The sequence below is a fragment of the Sceloporus occidentalis genome, unplaced genomic scaffold (assembly GCF_023333645.1).
Source record: "Sceloporus occidentalis isolate IW3139 unplaced genomic scaffold, rSceOcc1.0.p SCAF_151, whole genome shotgun sequence".
NCBI lineage: Eukaryota > Metazoa > Chordata > Lepidosauria > Squamata > Phrynosomatidae > Sceloporus > Sceloporus occidentalis.
This window is the reverse complement of record NW_028317131.1, coordinates 2,043,152-2,057,337: the sequence shown is the minus strand read 5'-3', so window position 1 is coordinate 2,057,337 and position 14,186 is coordinate 2,043,152. Positions and strand designations below refer to the sequence as shown.

Below are 14,186 nucleotides of genomic sequence, written 5' to 3'. Positions count from 1 at the left end.
TGAACTATATTTCATATTTGAAAAGTCTACTGGGAAATCAGGAAAAAAAAGCATTCTTTATATTTGTTATTTTACTTCATTTTATGTTTTGAGTTATCATTTACATAACTTTATTTTTAAGCGTTAATAAGAATGTAATTTTATTTTTTTTCACACAAATTATACTATATGTTTAAATAATTAAATTGTATGATCAAAAAAAAAAATACTGAAGGTAAAGTGACAAAAAGGAGAATGCTTTATTTTTAATGTATCTATTTATGTATATGTGTTATTAATTAATATTTACTTTTTTGAGGTATATTTAATAAATCTGTTGAACTTAACATTATAGATCATTTTCACGTATAAATTATATATTTTGTTTATAAAAATCAGATAAACGCATTGTGTGGAGCACAATAACATCTTTCATATAACATGCTAATCAGCATATTTTATAATTCAAGGCTGTATTTTTTTTATTTTTTTTTTATAATAATATTTAAGTAATTCAATTGTACCCATTTGCCTTAAAGGGATAATATATATGATATCATTGTTACATGTATAAAGATACATTGTATCCACCTTTCTGTACAGTTTTTCATCTTACGACTTGGGTGATGGAAGATAGCACACCGTACATAACGAATAACCACTCTAAAAGGACAAATGGAGAAAAAAAAAACCACCAATAACCCTCCGTTCTACAATGGCACCCAGATGTTACCAAGATATGAAACTCATAAAACATATAATAGAAAATGTTATGTTAGACCCGGAGGTGCTACACTATAGGGATATAGCACCAATTTCTCTTCTTTCCCCCTACAGTCTAGATTCCTCGCTGTTTTTTACATTTGTATTTTATTTTTATATATGTAATAGCTTACGTACACTGTGTCGTTGTATTTAGCACCAATATGGTCTTAAAACCCTTTATCGGTATAATCGTTATTATTATGCACTTTATTGTTACTGTATAGAACACGACCCGAAGGGCTGAAGCTCAAGACTGCCGTTCTTTTTTAATAAAAATATATTCCCATAACATATGTGTTAATAAATGGAAGGGTTCAGAACACAGTGAATAAATAAATAACACTGTTCGACACAGATCATGGTGATTTTGTTACACGTTTATATATATATATGTACATATATATACATTAAAAAGTGCAATGGCATGTCTAAACGTTGAACATTAATCAGAATTATGGACAAGAAACAGATCAATGAATAAAGCATTACGATGGCTTGAATGACATACTGATTGTACTTAGCCACAGTATTACCCTTGACTTGAATGCGCAGAACATGACGAAACAAATATTATATAAATATTAATTATTTTCACCCCAAAAAAATGCTCTGAAAGAAAAACAGATTCTGAAATGTGGAATATTTTTTACTCAATTCTATTTTTTTCCCCCCTGTTTTCTTAATTTAATGATACATTCATACTGTGAAATATGAAATGTTTGGTACACAGCACTGTGTGTTTTCCAAGAATCCGTGAAACTTAAAAAAAATAAATAAAGGTAACTATTGATACTGTTTATGAATTCATATCCAAAGAATACTATGCAGTAACTTCAACTATACGCTTATCGCTCCAAAATGATTGGGCATTTGGCCAATTATGGTGGCATATAAATCATCACTTAATAAAATGCAAAATAGACCTATATGCAGACAAATTGATGGGAGACAATATATGTTGAGTGAGCGGATTAATAATTGCCAGTTGCATGAAAAAATAATATATTGTTTTTTTGGCTGATTTTAGTTGCATATCATATTTTAGATTTGGAAATTTCAATTTGTTGTCTGTCTGATCTGGATAAAAAAAACAAAACAAATGAAAGTAATATATTTAATCTATTACGTAATTCCAAAAAAAGGTAACATTTAGCATAGAGGTGGACAAGACCAAAGTGTGTTTCGATCTCTCCATACGGGGCCATATCACGTATGAAGTGATCAAATCATACAATGAAACTTCACTCGCCACATCTCCTAATCGTAAGGTTCTAGGGAGTGGAGACTTGTTCCTCCAAAAGCAGACCTGGACCGGCTATATGGAGTGCCTCTGGCCAACATCGCTCCATACGCACCACAGCGTGTGGCCCAGTTGCAGTCAGTGTGGGCATAAATACATAGCGTGAAGCCTCTTACATCAAGCCGTCATTGGTGGCCACCTGCCTTAAAGTGCCAGGGCCACCTTGTCGTCCCCAGTCTGGCCCTATTGGCCCTATCCGAAAGAGCGCCTTTGGTTAGAGCCTCTCCCTTTCGCTTTAAAAAATGATTCCAAGTTCCCATGACGGTGGGAGTAACACGTTATATGTTACCTATATAAAACAATAAATAATAATATGTTGGATTAAGACTACCTCACTTGACTCCTAGACCCCAGCATTTTTCTGGATATTGAGCTACTTTTTCATGGATCCAGAAATATTCCAGCAGTTACAAAGACAAGTTTGGGTTTTTTTTCTGGAAGCAGGAACCTTCAGGACTTTGTATCCGTGGTTACGTATATAACAAAAGAATACATAAACATATAACATATAATATATAACATATAAAAATACATTATTCACTACAAATCACTATATTTTCTATATGTAGCAGCACTTTTTAAGTTGATATGTTCCTTGGGAATATGTCAATCACAATAAACATCTACCTAATGCAATTTTGTTGTAGTGGAGGGTCTCATTTTGCAATAAACATATAAAAAAATAAAATATAAACCGTAGGTGACAGATAAAAGTCCAAATGCTGTATATTTTTTGCATTACATATATTTAAGGTTAACTGAATACAAGAGTAAAGCATTTACTGCAATCTTTTTGCTTTTCTTATCCCCGTATATGTTAGCCTTTTAATGAGACGTGACCACATTTCCACATCCAAGTGCTCTAAAGAGCATTTATATGATGCCCTCAGTTATAAAACATATATTAAATTTTTTTTGGTTCTATGAAAACATAATCCGGTTATACGTTCATTCATCTTTCAAAGAATTTTCATAGAAAATATTTTAAAAAATCCTTCAGACAATTAAATGAATCTATGATAATTTTCCAAACAATTACACATTTCATCCCAAATAAATAAATACAATAATTAGTCACTAAAGTCTAATCAAGGTCAATAAGAAACCCTAAGTTTAAATATTTAAGTTAAAACATAATGGATTTTTTTCTACATAATACATAAATTTTTTTATTTATTGAAAAAAAAAAGGTTTCAGCTAAAAACAAGAGAATTAAAAGATAATAGAATTAACATCACTATTTTTGATGCTTTACATAGACCTTTATTCTTTGTGTGGGGGGGAGGGTTTGGCCACATAAAATAATGGTTTTGAGTATAGTAATCTATTGTAACATTTAACATAACTGACGTAATGTAATCAAAGACTAAGCATAAACACGAACACAAAAGACGTCAACGTAAAACCATCCTTTATAAACGAATGTTTGTATTAAACATGCTATTTAACCCTTTTTTTTAATTCACAGGCATGTTTGCTTGTTTTATGATATTTTACTTGTTTGTCAGATCAATGCAAAATTGGCCATTTAATAAATTAATAATAATATTAATAATAAAAAAAAATCAATGTATTTTCCGAGTGGATGAAAGGGATACCGATGTGTGCCATTGATTAGGAAAAGCCTAACGAGGTTGGGATATTTCGGTGAGCTCAGCAAGCACAGAAGAACTCGATGTCTCTTGCATTCTGGTGGTACGATGCATTTCTATAGTTGATATTCCATGCCAAGAGTATATAAAGTTGTTTATGGGGCTTGTAGCGCTGTTCTTTCCTATAGGTAGGGGTTGATCGAGGGGTCAAGGAGTAGTTCCCCTCAATGCATTGTTCGCCCCATCAACACCGCAATGGGCACTCACCATTTGTTTCGAGTCTCAGCCTGTGACACACCGTTTGTTCTACATTCATTAACAGTTCACAGACTTCAAGATCCTAATTACAATGAACCATAAAAAAACCCCCTTTCAAATAATAGAGCATTCTCCCAGCTTTCAATCCCATCTGCGGCTAAGTTATAGCTTCTCCTTCGAAGGAATCCAGATAAAAGGCCCCGATTGGTCTTCGATTACCAATTTGCACGAGTTATATATATCTTCCAAAGTGTCACCTTGAACAATAGCTGAAAACAAAATTAAAAATGATGTCATATTAAAATACATGTGGTAGGCTGGGAAGGAATGCCATAATCACAAGTAGAGATGTTTTCATGTAGATCGACACATCGATGATATATTTCTACAGTTGGCTATATAGGTTTTTAGCCAAGAAAACATGAGCTCCTCTGATTATTTAGGATTAGTATTAGCAATTGTAAAATGTAATTTTTTTCACATTAAACTTTACTGGCAGGTATGGTGATGGAGCTGTTGTGTGCATTTTTTTAAAAAATAGGAAACAATATAAAAGAATTTGAAAAGGGAACATAAAGATTAAATGAGGAAAAAAAGAATCACCTGTAAAAAACTCTCCAAATTCTTGTTCTAACTTGAGTGCCCGGTCAAAGGTTTTCTTAGCTTGTTCTTCTGTGAGACGTTTGCTGATTTCCCTAAAAGCAAAAGTAAAATATTTTTAAATAAAAAAAAAAAAAATTCAACTATTTATTTTGTGAATAAGCGTCCCAAGGACTTGAACAGCAAGGTAAAATGTTACATTGTTAAACCTGTCTTAAAAAAAGTAACAGAATTTGGGTTTTCAAATGTTTTTAAAGCCGAGAAAGATATATTCAGTGGTATCCTGAAATTGTTATAAGTTAGGGGAGTTGGTAGTTTGAGCATAAATGGTTCTTAGTGCTTTCATAGTATGAACCACCATACGTTTTGGTTAAATACGAAAAATGCAGTCATAAAATGAAAAAAATAAATAAAAAATGTCTGTTCTATATAAAAAAGCACATTCTCCACTGCCCCCAATTTGGCCCTTTTCACTGGGAATTTGACTGGCTCTTTAATTCTTATGAAATGCCTACATATTTGGAATAACAAAAAAAAAACAGATGTGGAACTTTTTGTAAAGGTCTCCCGCTTTACCCGCTTTAGTCTATAAATATGCGCTTTTCTCCCCACTTTAATATTTTAAACATTCCATTTCTTGTGCAGAGATTTTTTTAAAAGATTTTTGAGTGGGTGCCTAAATTAGTTCAGAGGTTCTCAGTATATCGCATCTTCCAACATGTAAAATGGCCAAAGAAGGTTTTGTTTTAGGCAAAGATTTGCTGAGAACTTTAAGTGAATGTGAACTATTGATGGTTCTTATTATAACACAATTTAACCTCCTGAAAAAGAGCGATGACAGGGGAGGAAAGAGGGACTTGCCAAGCAAAACATGGACACTTGGGAGGTGTTATATCTAAACTTAAAGGAGGCGAACCTGCACAAGGGGAGATGGGTTTAGGAGCAAGGGGGTTGAAATTGGGACGGGACAAGCGGGCATTTTGTGGAAGTAGTCAAGGAGTGTAGAGCGGCCAACATCGATCCACCAACTCAGATATAATCAGACTGTAATGGAGGGGCTGCAATCAGGTGCCAAATCCAGAGCTGCGGATTTACAGAATACCCCATATAAATGGCTCGCTAACATAATTGCTAAAAAAAATGGAGTGCCTCCACAATGCACAATAAATGGGAAATCGCATTCAGCCCACTTCCCAGCCCTCCCGAGACGACCAGAATACTGCATTCATCCCTCGACTGTTGGGAATAAAGAAAAAAAATATAAACTTTGATCTGCAGATAATACTCACATTAATGACTCCACAGACTTAGGTTTAATGAAGATGGCTATGGGGTAAAGTTGTGCTACTTGAAGTCGCTTGATAGCATTTCCTGATACGTCCAGTATACAGTGCTTGCCCTGCGGGGCAAATAAAAACATTGGCTTCTTATACCAATTCAATCAAATAAAAGCTTCATTAAAAGAAACCGCTCGATGGAATGAATGTTGACGATAAGAATATGGATCATAAGAAAATATCTAGTACTGGATTAAGAGAGCCTAATGGTTTAACTTGCTGGCTCTGCCTGCTGCATGACATCACTGGTTGACATCATTATTTAAATTATTTATAAAGTGACAGCATATTCAGCTGATCTGTACAATTAAACATGTTTAAAACATTAATGCACAGTGAAATAGTAAGAAGTCATGTGCTAATTATTATTATTGATTTATATATTGCTGTCATATTCTACAGCATGGCAAAATGGACAAACAGTACATAGGAAGTAGTGCATCATATAACAATTAGCTCATGATGATGTCACAAAGAGGCCTAGCTAAAATCATGAAATAATCCCCCCCCCCAATGTATAGGTCAATCAGATTAATAGACTGCATAGGGGACAGAATCTGTTTAAAATATTCCATAAAAGCGAATTGGACTCATTTTTAATTAGCTAATAAAACAATGGCTATATTATAGTAATATTTCTTTTTTCATTTTACCATTAAATTCATTTAATCAAAGTAGACCAGGGGGCATTTGCCCCCATAGCATCCTCGCGGCACATTTACTATTGCTAAATATTGATCTAGCTTGGGAAACACATTTAAAGAGAATAAAATAAAATATCGGTTAATTATAAATTATTGCAGCTTACCCTTTCTGCCACGAATTTTACTGATTGTACGCTCGTCCCATATAAGTTATCATTGTACTGCCCGGCCTCTATGAATTTGTGCTCTTGAATATCCTTTTCCATTTGTTCTCTTGAGATGACAAAATGGTAATCTCTTCCATCTACTTCATAGTCTCTCTTTGGTCTTGTGGTATCTATAGAGAAAATAAACATTTTATAGTACATTGATAGCTAGGTATGGAACCTTTACTGACATAGTATCAACCACCATACGTTTTGGTTAAATACGAAAAATGTTCTATATAAAAAAGCGCAATCTCCACTGCCCCCAATTTGGCCCTTTTCACTGGGAATTTACTTCAATATGGCGTTTCTAATTACAGATATAATTGAGTGTTATTCATTTTCTGGGGTTTCAGCCGCACCCATTGCAGGAGTATAAAATGGGCAGCCATCTCATTGTCGGTAGAACGGGTCGTACTGAAGAGCTCAGTGACTTTTACTGTGTCGTCGCCATCGAATGCCACCTTTGCCATAAGGCAGTCCATAAAAGTTCTGTCCTGCTTGATATGCCCCCGTCCACTGTGCTATTATTTTTAAGTGAAGCATCTATGAGTAACAACAGCTCAACCATGAAGCGGTAGACCACGCACACTCACAGAGAGCGGACACTGAGTGCTGAAGAATGTAGTACATAGAAATGAATCTGGGTTTGGCAGATGTCAGGAGAACGTTACCTACTGAAATGCATAGGGCCTACTATAAAGTTTGGTGGAGGAGGGATAATGAATGGTCTTGGGCTGTTTCTCAAGGTTTGGGCCCCTTAGTTCCAGTGAAGGGTAATCTTAATGCTACAGCATACCAAGACATTTTGGACAATGCTCTGCTTCCAACTTTGTGGGAACAGTTTGGGGGAAGACCTTTTTCTATTCCAGCCTGACTGTGCCCAGCGCACAAAGCAAGCTCCATAAAGAGATGGTTGGGATGAGTTTGGGGTGGAAGAACTTGACCGGCCGCACAGAGCCCTGACCTCAACCCCATCGAACACCTTTGGGATGAACTGGAACGGAGACTCCTCAAACATCAGTGCCGGACCTCACAAACGCTCTACTGAAGGATGGGCAGAAATTCCCAAAGAAACTCTCCAAAATCTTGTGAAAAGCTTTCCCAGAAGAGTGGAGGCGGTTATATGAGCAGGGGGGCTACTCCATGTTAATATCAATGATTTTGGAATGGGATGTTCTACATGATGGAGTGATGGTCAGGTGTTCATATACTCTTGGTCATATACTATATATATACTCCTTAACAGGTAGACCAAAATAACTTTTTTGTTATATTGTGTGGATTTTTTTTACAGGATTGTATTTTTGGATTCTCCTAGAACTAAAGGGATTTCTTTTTATTTCGAATAATGCTAGATATGCCAGAATCATAGTGTTATCACTTAATGTTTTTAATACTATATTTATAATCCAGTGCTAATTAGGGTAGCGCAGCTTTATAGTTACATCAACAAACGTCCCTGACGCTGCTAACGTTTATGGCGTCTATTATTTTTTACTATACCACCTAGAGCAATACAGTGTTCTGGAATGTTCTGCCATGAGCGTAGAAACGCTTGGAACGAGCAGAACAAATCCATCGGTTACTTAGGTGTGATATAGATACACTTTAAACTGAAACACTGCACATCTTGTAATTGGGTATCAAGGAAGTACCACCTGTTTGGAGAGTCAAGTCTATTGGATTGTTAATAGCAATCGCTTGTTAAGTACGGGATACCCAATCATTGGGGGTCTAATATATTTAAGATGATTTCAGAGAGAAAAAAAAGTATCTTCTCAGAAGAAACTGTTATTAGCTTGTACTGTAAAACAATTTTTTTTTAATTGCATATTTAAAGTTTTTGCCCTTATATTTGCAAAGCCTTGTTTTGAAAGTACCCTTTGTTTTAGGATTTGTGTGGTCAAGAAATAATAACACAACAGAAAATGAACATTTCTATTAAATCCAAAAAAAAGCCTAAAATATTCATTAATTAACCATATGAAACGTCTATAACGTTTAATTAGGAATTTACTTCTATACTTACGTGGAACACATGAGCCAAATTTATCCGGGAATTCGGAGATGAGGTCATCATTGATCCGGTCTTTCATAGGACCCAGAATAATAACAGGCCTGGTGTAATTAACTAAGTAGAAAACAAGGGTCAATGAATTATTACATTTATTTAAAATGTAAAAAAATAATATTTCTTAATTCTTGTTCATATTGACTTCTTGTAAGTAAATGCATATGTATGGTTAGACATGATATGGTAGAGTAACACAAGAAAATTGTCTGGAGGTAGAAGCCCAAACCTAGGCTTAAACGTTATCTATATTTTAAAGCTATAACATATCCTAGACATCTAAGCACGCGTCTATGACATTTTGAGTTTAGAAAAAGAATCAGAAATGATTAACTTATTTTATATGCATATCAATAGCTCCTCTTTGCAGGATTTATACTTTAAGTTGTATCCTACAGTCTTAGTATAAAATAATAACTTGAAGTTCAACATGGCCCATGTTGAAGACTGATGACAAAGGCACAGTTACAATCTAGGATGAAATGTAACAGAAGAAAGAGTCTGATGTTAGACTTGTGCGTTCGGGAACTTCCGCCAAAATGGCAGCGCGTGTGGTGATGTCCTCTCCCAGATCCTCCAATGGGGGGAGAGGAATTGACCTACAGAGCGGTTATTTTGCCCTTACCAGAACTGAGAGCAATATGGTGGCATCTCCAGTGATGTCCTTTCCCTCGATCCTCCAATCGGAGAAGAGGACATTACCAAAAGTGCCTTTATTTTGCCCTAACTTGAATTGGGGGCAATATTGAGGTGCGTCTGATGACGTCCTCTCCCCCATTTGGAGGATTAGGGAGAGGACGCGGCACCATATTGCCCTCAGTTCGGGTTCAGGGGAGAGGAAGTCACTGCCACCATTTGGCAGAACTTCCTGCTGGGTTATGTCCATGGAAATATGGACAAAGATAGAAGACAGGAGATGAAGGAGAAGAAGATGCAGAAGCAGAAGAGGTCAGCAGAAGCGGAAGTGGTCGGCAGAGAAGGTAGGGAATAATTTGGAGAGTGTAAGAGAAAGAGTGAACGAGAATGAGAGTGTGAGACAGTGAGTGATCATGAATGTGGGCACCGGGCAACAAATTTCGCTTGAACTGAATGGGAAGGGAGCGAAATTCATTGCCCGAAAACGAATAGGCCGAAAACGTACCGCAAAATTTGTCCGAAACGTGTTTGGCCCATTTGCACGTCTACCTGATATCAAATATGAGAAGTCTATCACACTGCTTATTTATTTTGATTTTCCTTTAAATTGAAGTGCACAAAAAAAATCTTTACAGATATTTATTCCAAATTCAAGTAGAGATTAAATTAGTAGATATGAAGAATTTAGGTGGAAAAAAAGGACCTGGTATATCAGGTTTAGAACTCTATTCAACATTTTCTGGTCATGAAACTATCAGGTCCATGAGATACTAAATTTAACCCCTGAATTAATACGCCAGACCTTGATGAGTTGATATGTTCTGTGCCCTTGAGTAGATAACTCATTAGATCATGTTTGGGCAAAAATTGCCTTTTTTTGCCTGCATTTCCACAATCAGCTACCAAAGCTTTGTCCATCTCTACGCCTATTCCTCCAGCCTTCTGTAAACAGTTTTAAACAGGTATCTTTGCCAGAGAGGCTTATTCCTCTTGAGTGTAGTATATCTACTACCCGAATAATGCATCCTTACGGAATTCAAGAATATTAAGAGAATATTAATATTTCATGAAATATTAAACAGCCTGTGGCTTTACCCATTACCATATGGCCTGGAGAAATTTCCCCGTTTTTGGAATTGATTGCATTTTTCTGTATATATTGTTTGGAACATAAGCAGAATATTACTACATAACATAAATAAATTATTGTGGTGTTCCTCTATTTTATTTTATGGCAATACCAAATCACTAAGTTACGGAACCACATCGTCATTTAATATTTAGATGTAGTTACACATGGACTTTTTTATTTTAAAAAAGGTACCGTATTTGCTCGATTATAAGACGAGGTTTTTTTCAGAGCAAATGCTCTGAAAAATACCCCTCGTCTTCTAATCGGGGTCGTCTTCTAATCAGACCTCAAATAGAGTCTGATTAGGAGACTAAGATCCAGATCCCCCGCACCGCTGCAGGGGACCTGGATCCTCCTGTCCCCCCCCCCCATCATACACACACTTACCGGTGCTTCCTGCTGTATTGCCGGGGCAGCGGGTTGACGTCTACGCGATCCGCGTAGACAATGTCCGCTGCAGCCGGAAGGAGGTGTGGCTAGCAGCGGGGGTTGTCTGCGTCCGTCGCGCAAACCTTCCCCGACTGTCAGAGATCAGAGTTCCCCGCACCGGTGCGGGGAACTCTGATCTCTGACAGCCGGGGAAAGTATACGCGACGGACGCAGACAAACCCCCGCTGCCAACTCCACCTCCTTCCGGCTGCAGCAGAAGGCGACGTCAACCCGCTGCCCCGGCTGGAAGCACCGGTAAGAGAGGGCTGAGAGGGCTGAGAGGGGAGGGGAGAGTGTGTGTGTGTGTGTTAGTTAAATGGGGGTATAGGGTGTGTGTGTGTGTGTGTGTGTGTGTGTGTGTGTGTGTGTTAAATGGGGGCATAGGGCATTTCTGGAGTGGCGTTAAGGGGGCATTTAATAGAGCACTCTGCCTCCTGAAATGCCTTATACACCTATATGCCACTCTGCCCCATAATATGCATTTTAACCCCCTAAATGCCAGAGTGGCATATAGGGGTATAAGGCATTTCTGGAGGCAGAGTGCTCTATACAATGCCTTTTAACTCCCTTAATGCCACTCTGCCTCCTGAAATGCCTTATACCTCCCTATATGCCACTCTGCCCCATAATATGCATTTTAACCCCCTAAATGCCAGAATGGGATATAGGGGTATAAGGCATTTCTGGAGGCAGAGTGGCATATAGGGGTATAAGGCATTTCTGGAGGCAGAGTGGCACATAGGGGGTCAAAAGGCATACCATGGGGCACAGTGGCATATAGAGGGTTAAAAGGCATATCATGGGCCACAGTGCCATATTGGAGTGGCAAGCCTGGGGGCAGATGTGCATAACTGGGGGACAGGTTGGAAAATACAAGAAATAAAAACAAAAAAAATATTTTTCTCAATCATAGCTTTTATTAAAAAAAATAGTTTACATGAATTAACATTTACTGGTAAAACTTTTTTCCTTTAGGGTCGTCTTATATTCAGGCTTTTTCTTTTTTTCCTAAGTTAATATTCAGATTTTGGGGGGTCGTCTTATAATCAGGGTCGTCTTATAATCGAGCAAATACGGTATTTCTCTTGGTGAGTCATGAATTTAGCCATCCCCTCTGGTTTATGTAAAATCTGTACACGTACATGATTTACGTTGATCAAAAACAACAATATCAGGATGAGTGACTTTATATTCACGCGCACGGCTGAAACATATATATGAATTTAAGAAGCAAAAACTTACTTTCTTGTCTTGTGACAGGTTCATACGATAAAATGTAGTCTTCTTGGCCTCCTTACAAATGAGAACAAAGAAAAAAACACATTAGGAATATAATAAAATAGACTGTATAGAGAGCGTTTGGGGTCACTCAGAAACGTCCTTGTTTTTGAAAGAAAAGGTAATTTTGTCCATTAAAATAACATGAAATGGATCAGAAATCCAGCGCAGACGGGGTTAATGTTTCAAATGACTATTGTAGCTAGAAACGGCTGATTTTTAATGGAATCTCTTCATAGGCGTACAGAGGACCTTTATCACTCCCATCACGCCTATGTTCCAATGGCCCTTTATCACTCCCATCACTCCTGTGTTCCAATGGCCCTTTATCACTCCCATCACTCCTGTTTTCCAATGGCCCTTTATCACTCCCATCACTCCTGTTTTCCAATGGCCCTTTATCACTCCCATCACTCCTGTGTTCTAATGGCCCTTTATCACTCCCATCACTCCTGTGTTCCATCGGCCCTTTATCACTTCCATCACTCCTGTGTTCTAATGGCCCTTTATCACTCCCATCACTCCTGTGTTCCAACGGCCCTTTATCACTTCCATCACTCCTGTGTTCCAACGGCCCTTTATCACTCCCATCACTCCTGTGTTCCAACGGCCCTTTATCACTCCCATCACTCCTGTGTTCCAATGGCCCTTTATCACTCCCATCACGCCTGTGTTCCAACGGCCCTTTATCGCTCCCATCACTCCTGTGTTCCAACGGCCCTTTATCACTCCCATCACTCCTGTGTTCCAATGGCCCTTTATCACTCCCATCACGCCTTTGTTCCAATGTCATGTTGTGTTCGCTGATCCAAGATTAAGTTTAAAAGGATAACTGATGGTTATTAAACCCTTTTGCAAATTATGTCACAGCTAGAAATTTCTTTGTTTTCCATGAAAACAGCGAAGTGACCCCGGTGTTAAAAACAAAAACAAATCAGCTAATAAGCTTTTGTGAACTACAACCCCCACCACCCTCAGTGAGAATAATCATGTGGGTGATGGGAAGTATGTTGTGTAATGACACTGACATGGTCTATGCGTGCAGTCTACATGTATGTAAAGCCACATCTATTGTACTAATTTACTAAGGTGGTTGGGTCATTTTTTTAAAGAAAATAATTTTGGTACCTTTATTATTTGGTTTGGCATATATATAACAATTATATCACACGATAGGATGCACAGTTGGTCTTAAGCTAGATACTCAAAAAATATATATATGTTTTCCTGGGAAACGTTTAATTCATTTTTAAGATTGCCTTTAACTATAGCAAAACTACAGAAATTGGCCTGGCTTCCAAGTTATTCAAAGGGTTAAACAACTACCTATTTAAGGATTCATAATTAATGATAATTAAGCTATTTTGTTCAAGGAACTTTTTTTTAAACGAGACTTTAAGATGACCTTGTTCCTTATTTGATGGTACCAAATAATACCCAATAATATTTTATTCTCTTTACTTCCGTTAATTTTCTATTTAGTTCTCCAAATCAATTTATTGTTACGTTAACAATAAAAATAATGAAAAACAGTTCTAAGGACATACGGGAAGTACATTTAGTAAATTTTGTACTTCAGTATATCATGCAAATGAGCGATGACCCTCTGTTACACTTCTGCAAGGAGATAATTGTTTCTCAGATTAGATGAATGTAGAACATTTCCGCTGGAGGCAAGCATTGTCCAACCTTGGCAAAGTCCTTGTACTGACATTATTTGTTAATACAATGTGACAACATTTCCAACATTTTTATTTCATACAACGACCTCAACAAAGGAGCTATTTATGGGGATCTGGGTATAGTCACACACACACATTAAATGGACAAAAGTATTGGGACGCACCTCTTAATTATTGAATTCCGGTGTGTTTCAATCAGACCCATTGCCACAGGTGTATAAAGTCAAGCTCCTAGCAAGTCAACTAACTACATTTCTCTTCACAAACTCTCTGC

General features: G+C 37.1%; 1 protein-coding gene across 7 annotated transcripts in view; it reads right to left on the bottom strand.

Moving 5' to 3' along the window:
* Positions 1-4,056: 4,056 nt before the first annotated feature.
* The window catches only part of LOC149280628 (disks large homolog 2-like), a 522,250-nt gene continuing 512,120 nt past the window's right edge, over positions 4,057-14,186 (bottom strand). For 6 of the 7 annotated variants that reach the window (XM_089500312.1, XM_089500313.1, XM_089500310.1 and 3 more), the window contains 6 exons: positions 12,195-12,245; positions 8,714-8,815; positions 6,640-6,812; positions 5,784-5,893; positions 4,498-4,589; positions 4,057-4,163 (listed from right to left, as the gene is read on the bottom strand). In XM_089500312.1, the coding sequence (XP_089356438.1) occupies positions 4,057-4,163; positions 4,498-4,589; positions 5,784-5,893; positions 6,640-6,812; positions 8,714-8,815; positions 12,195-12,245 (635 nt within the window). The remainder of the gene's footprint in view (positions 4,164-4,497; positions 4,590-5,783; positions 5,894-6,639; positions 6,813-8,713; positions 8,816-12,194; positions 12,246-14,186) is intronic. The other variant, XM_089500316.1, reaches the window with a different exon arrangement.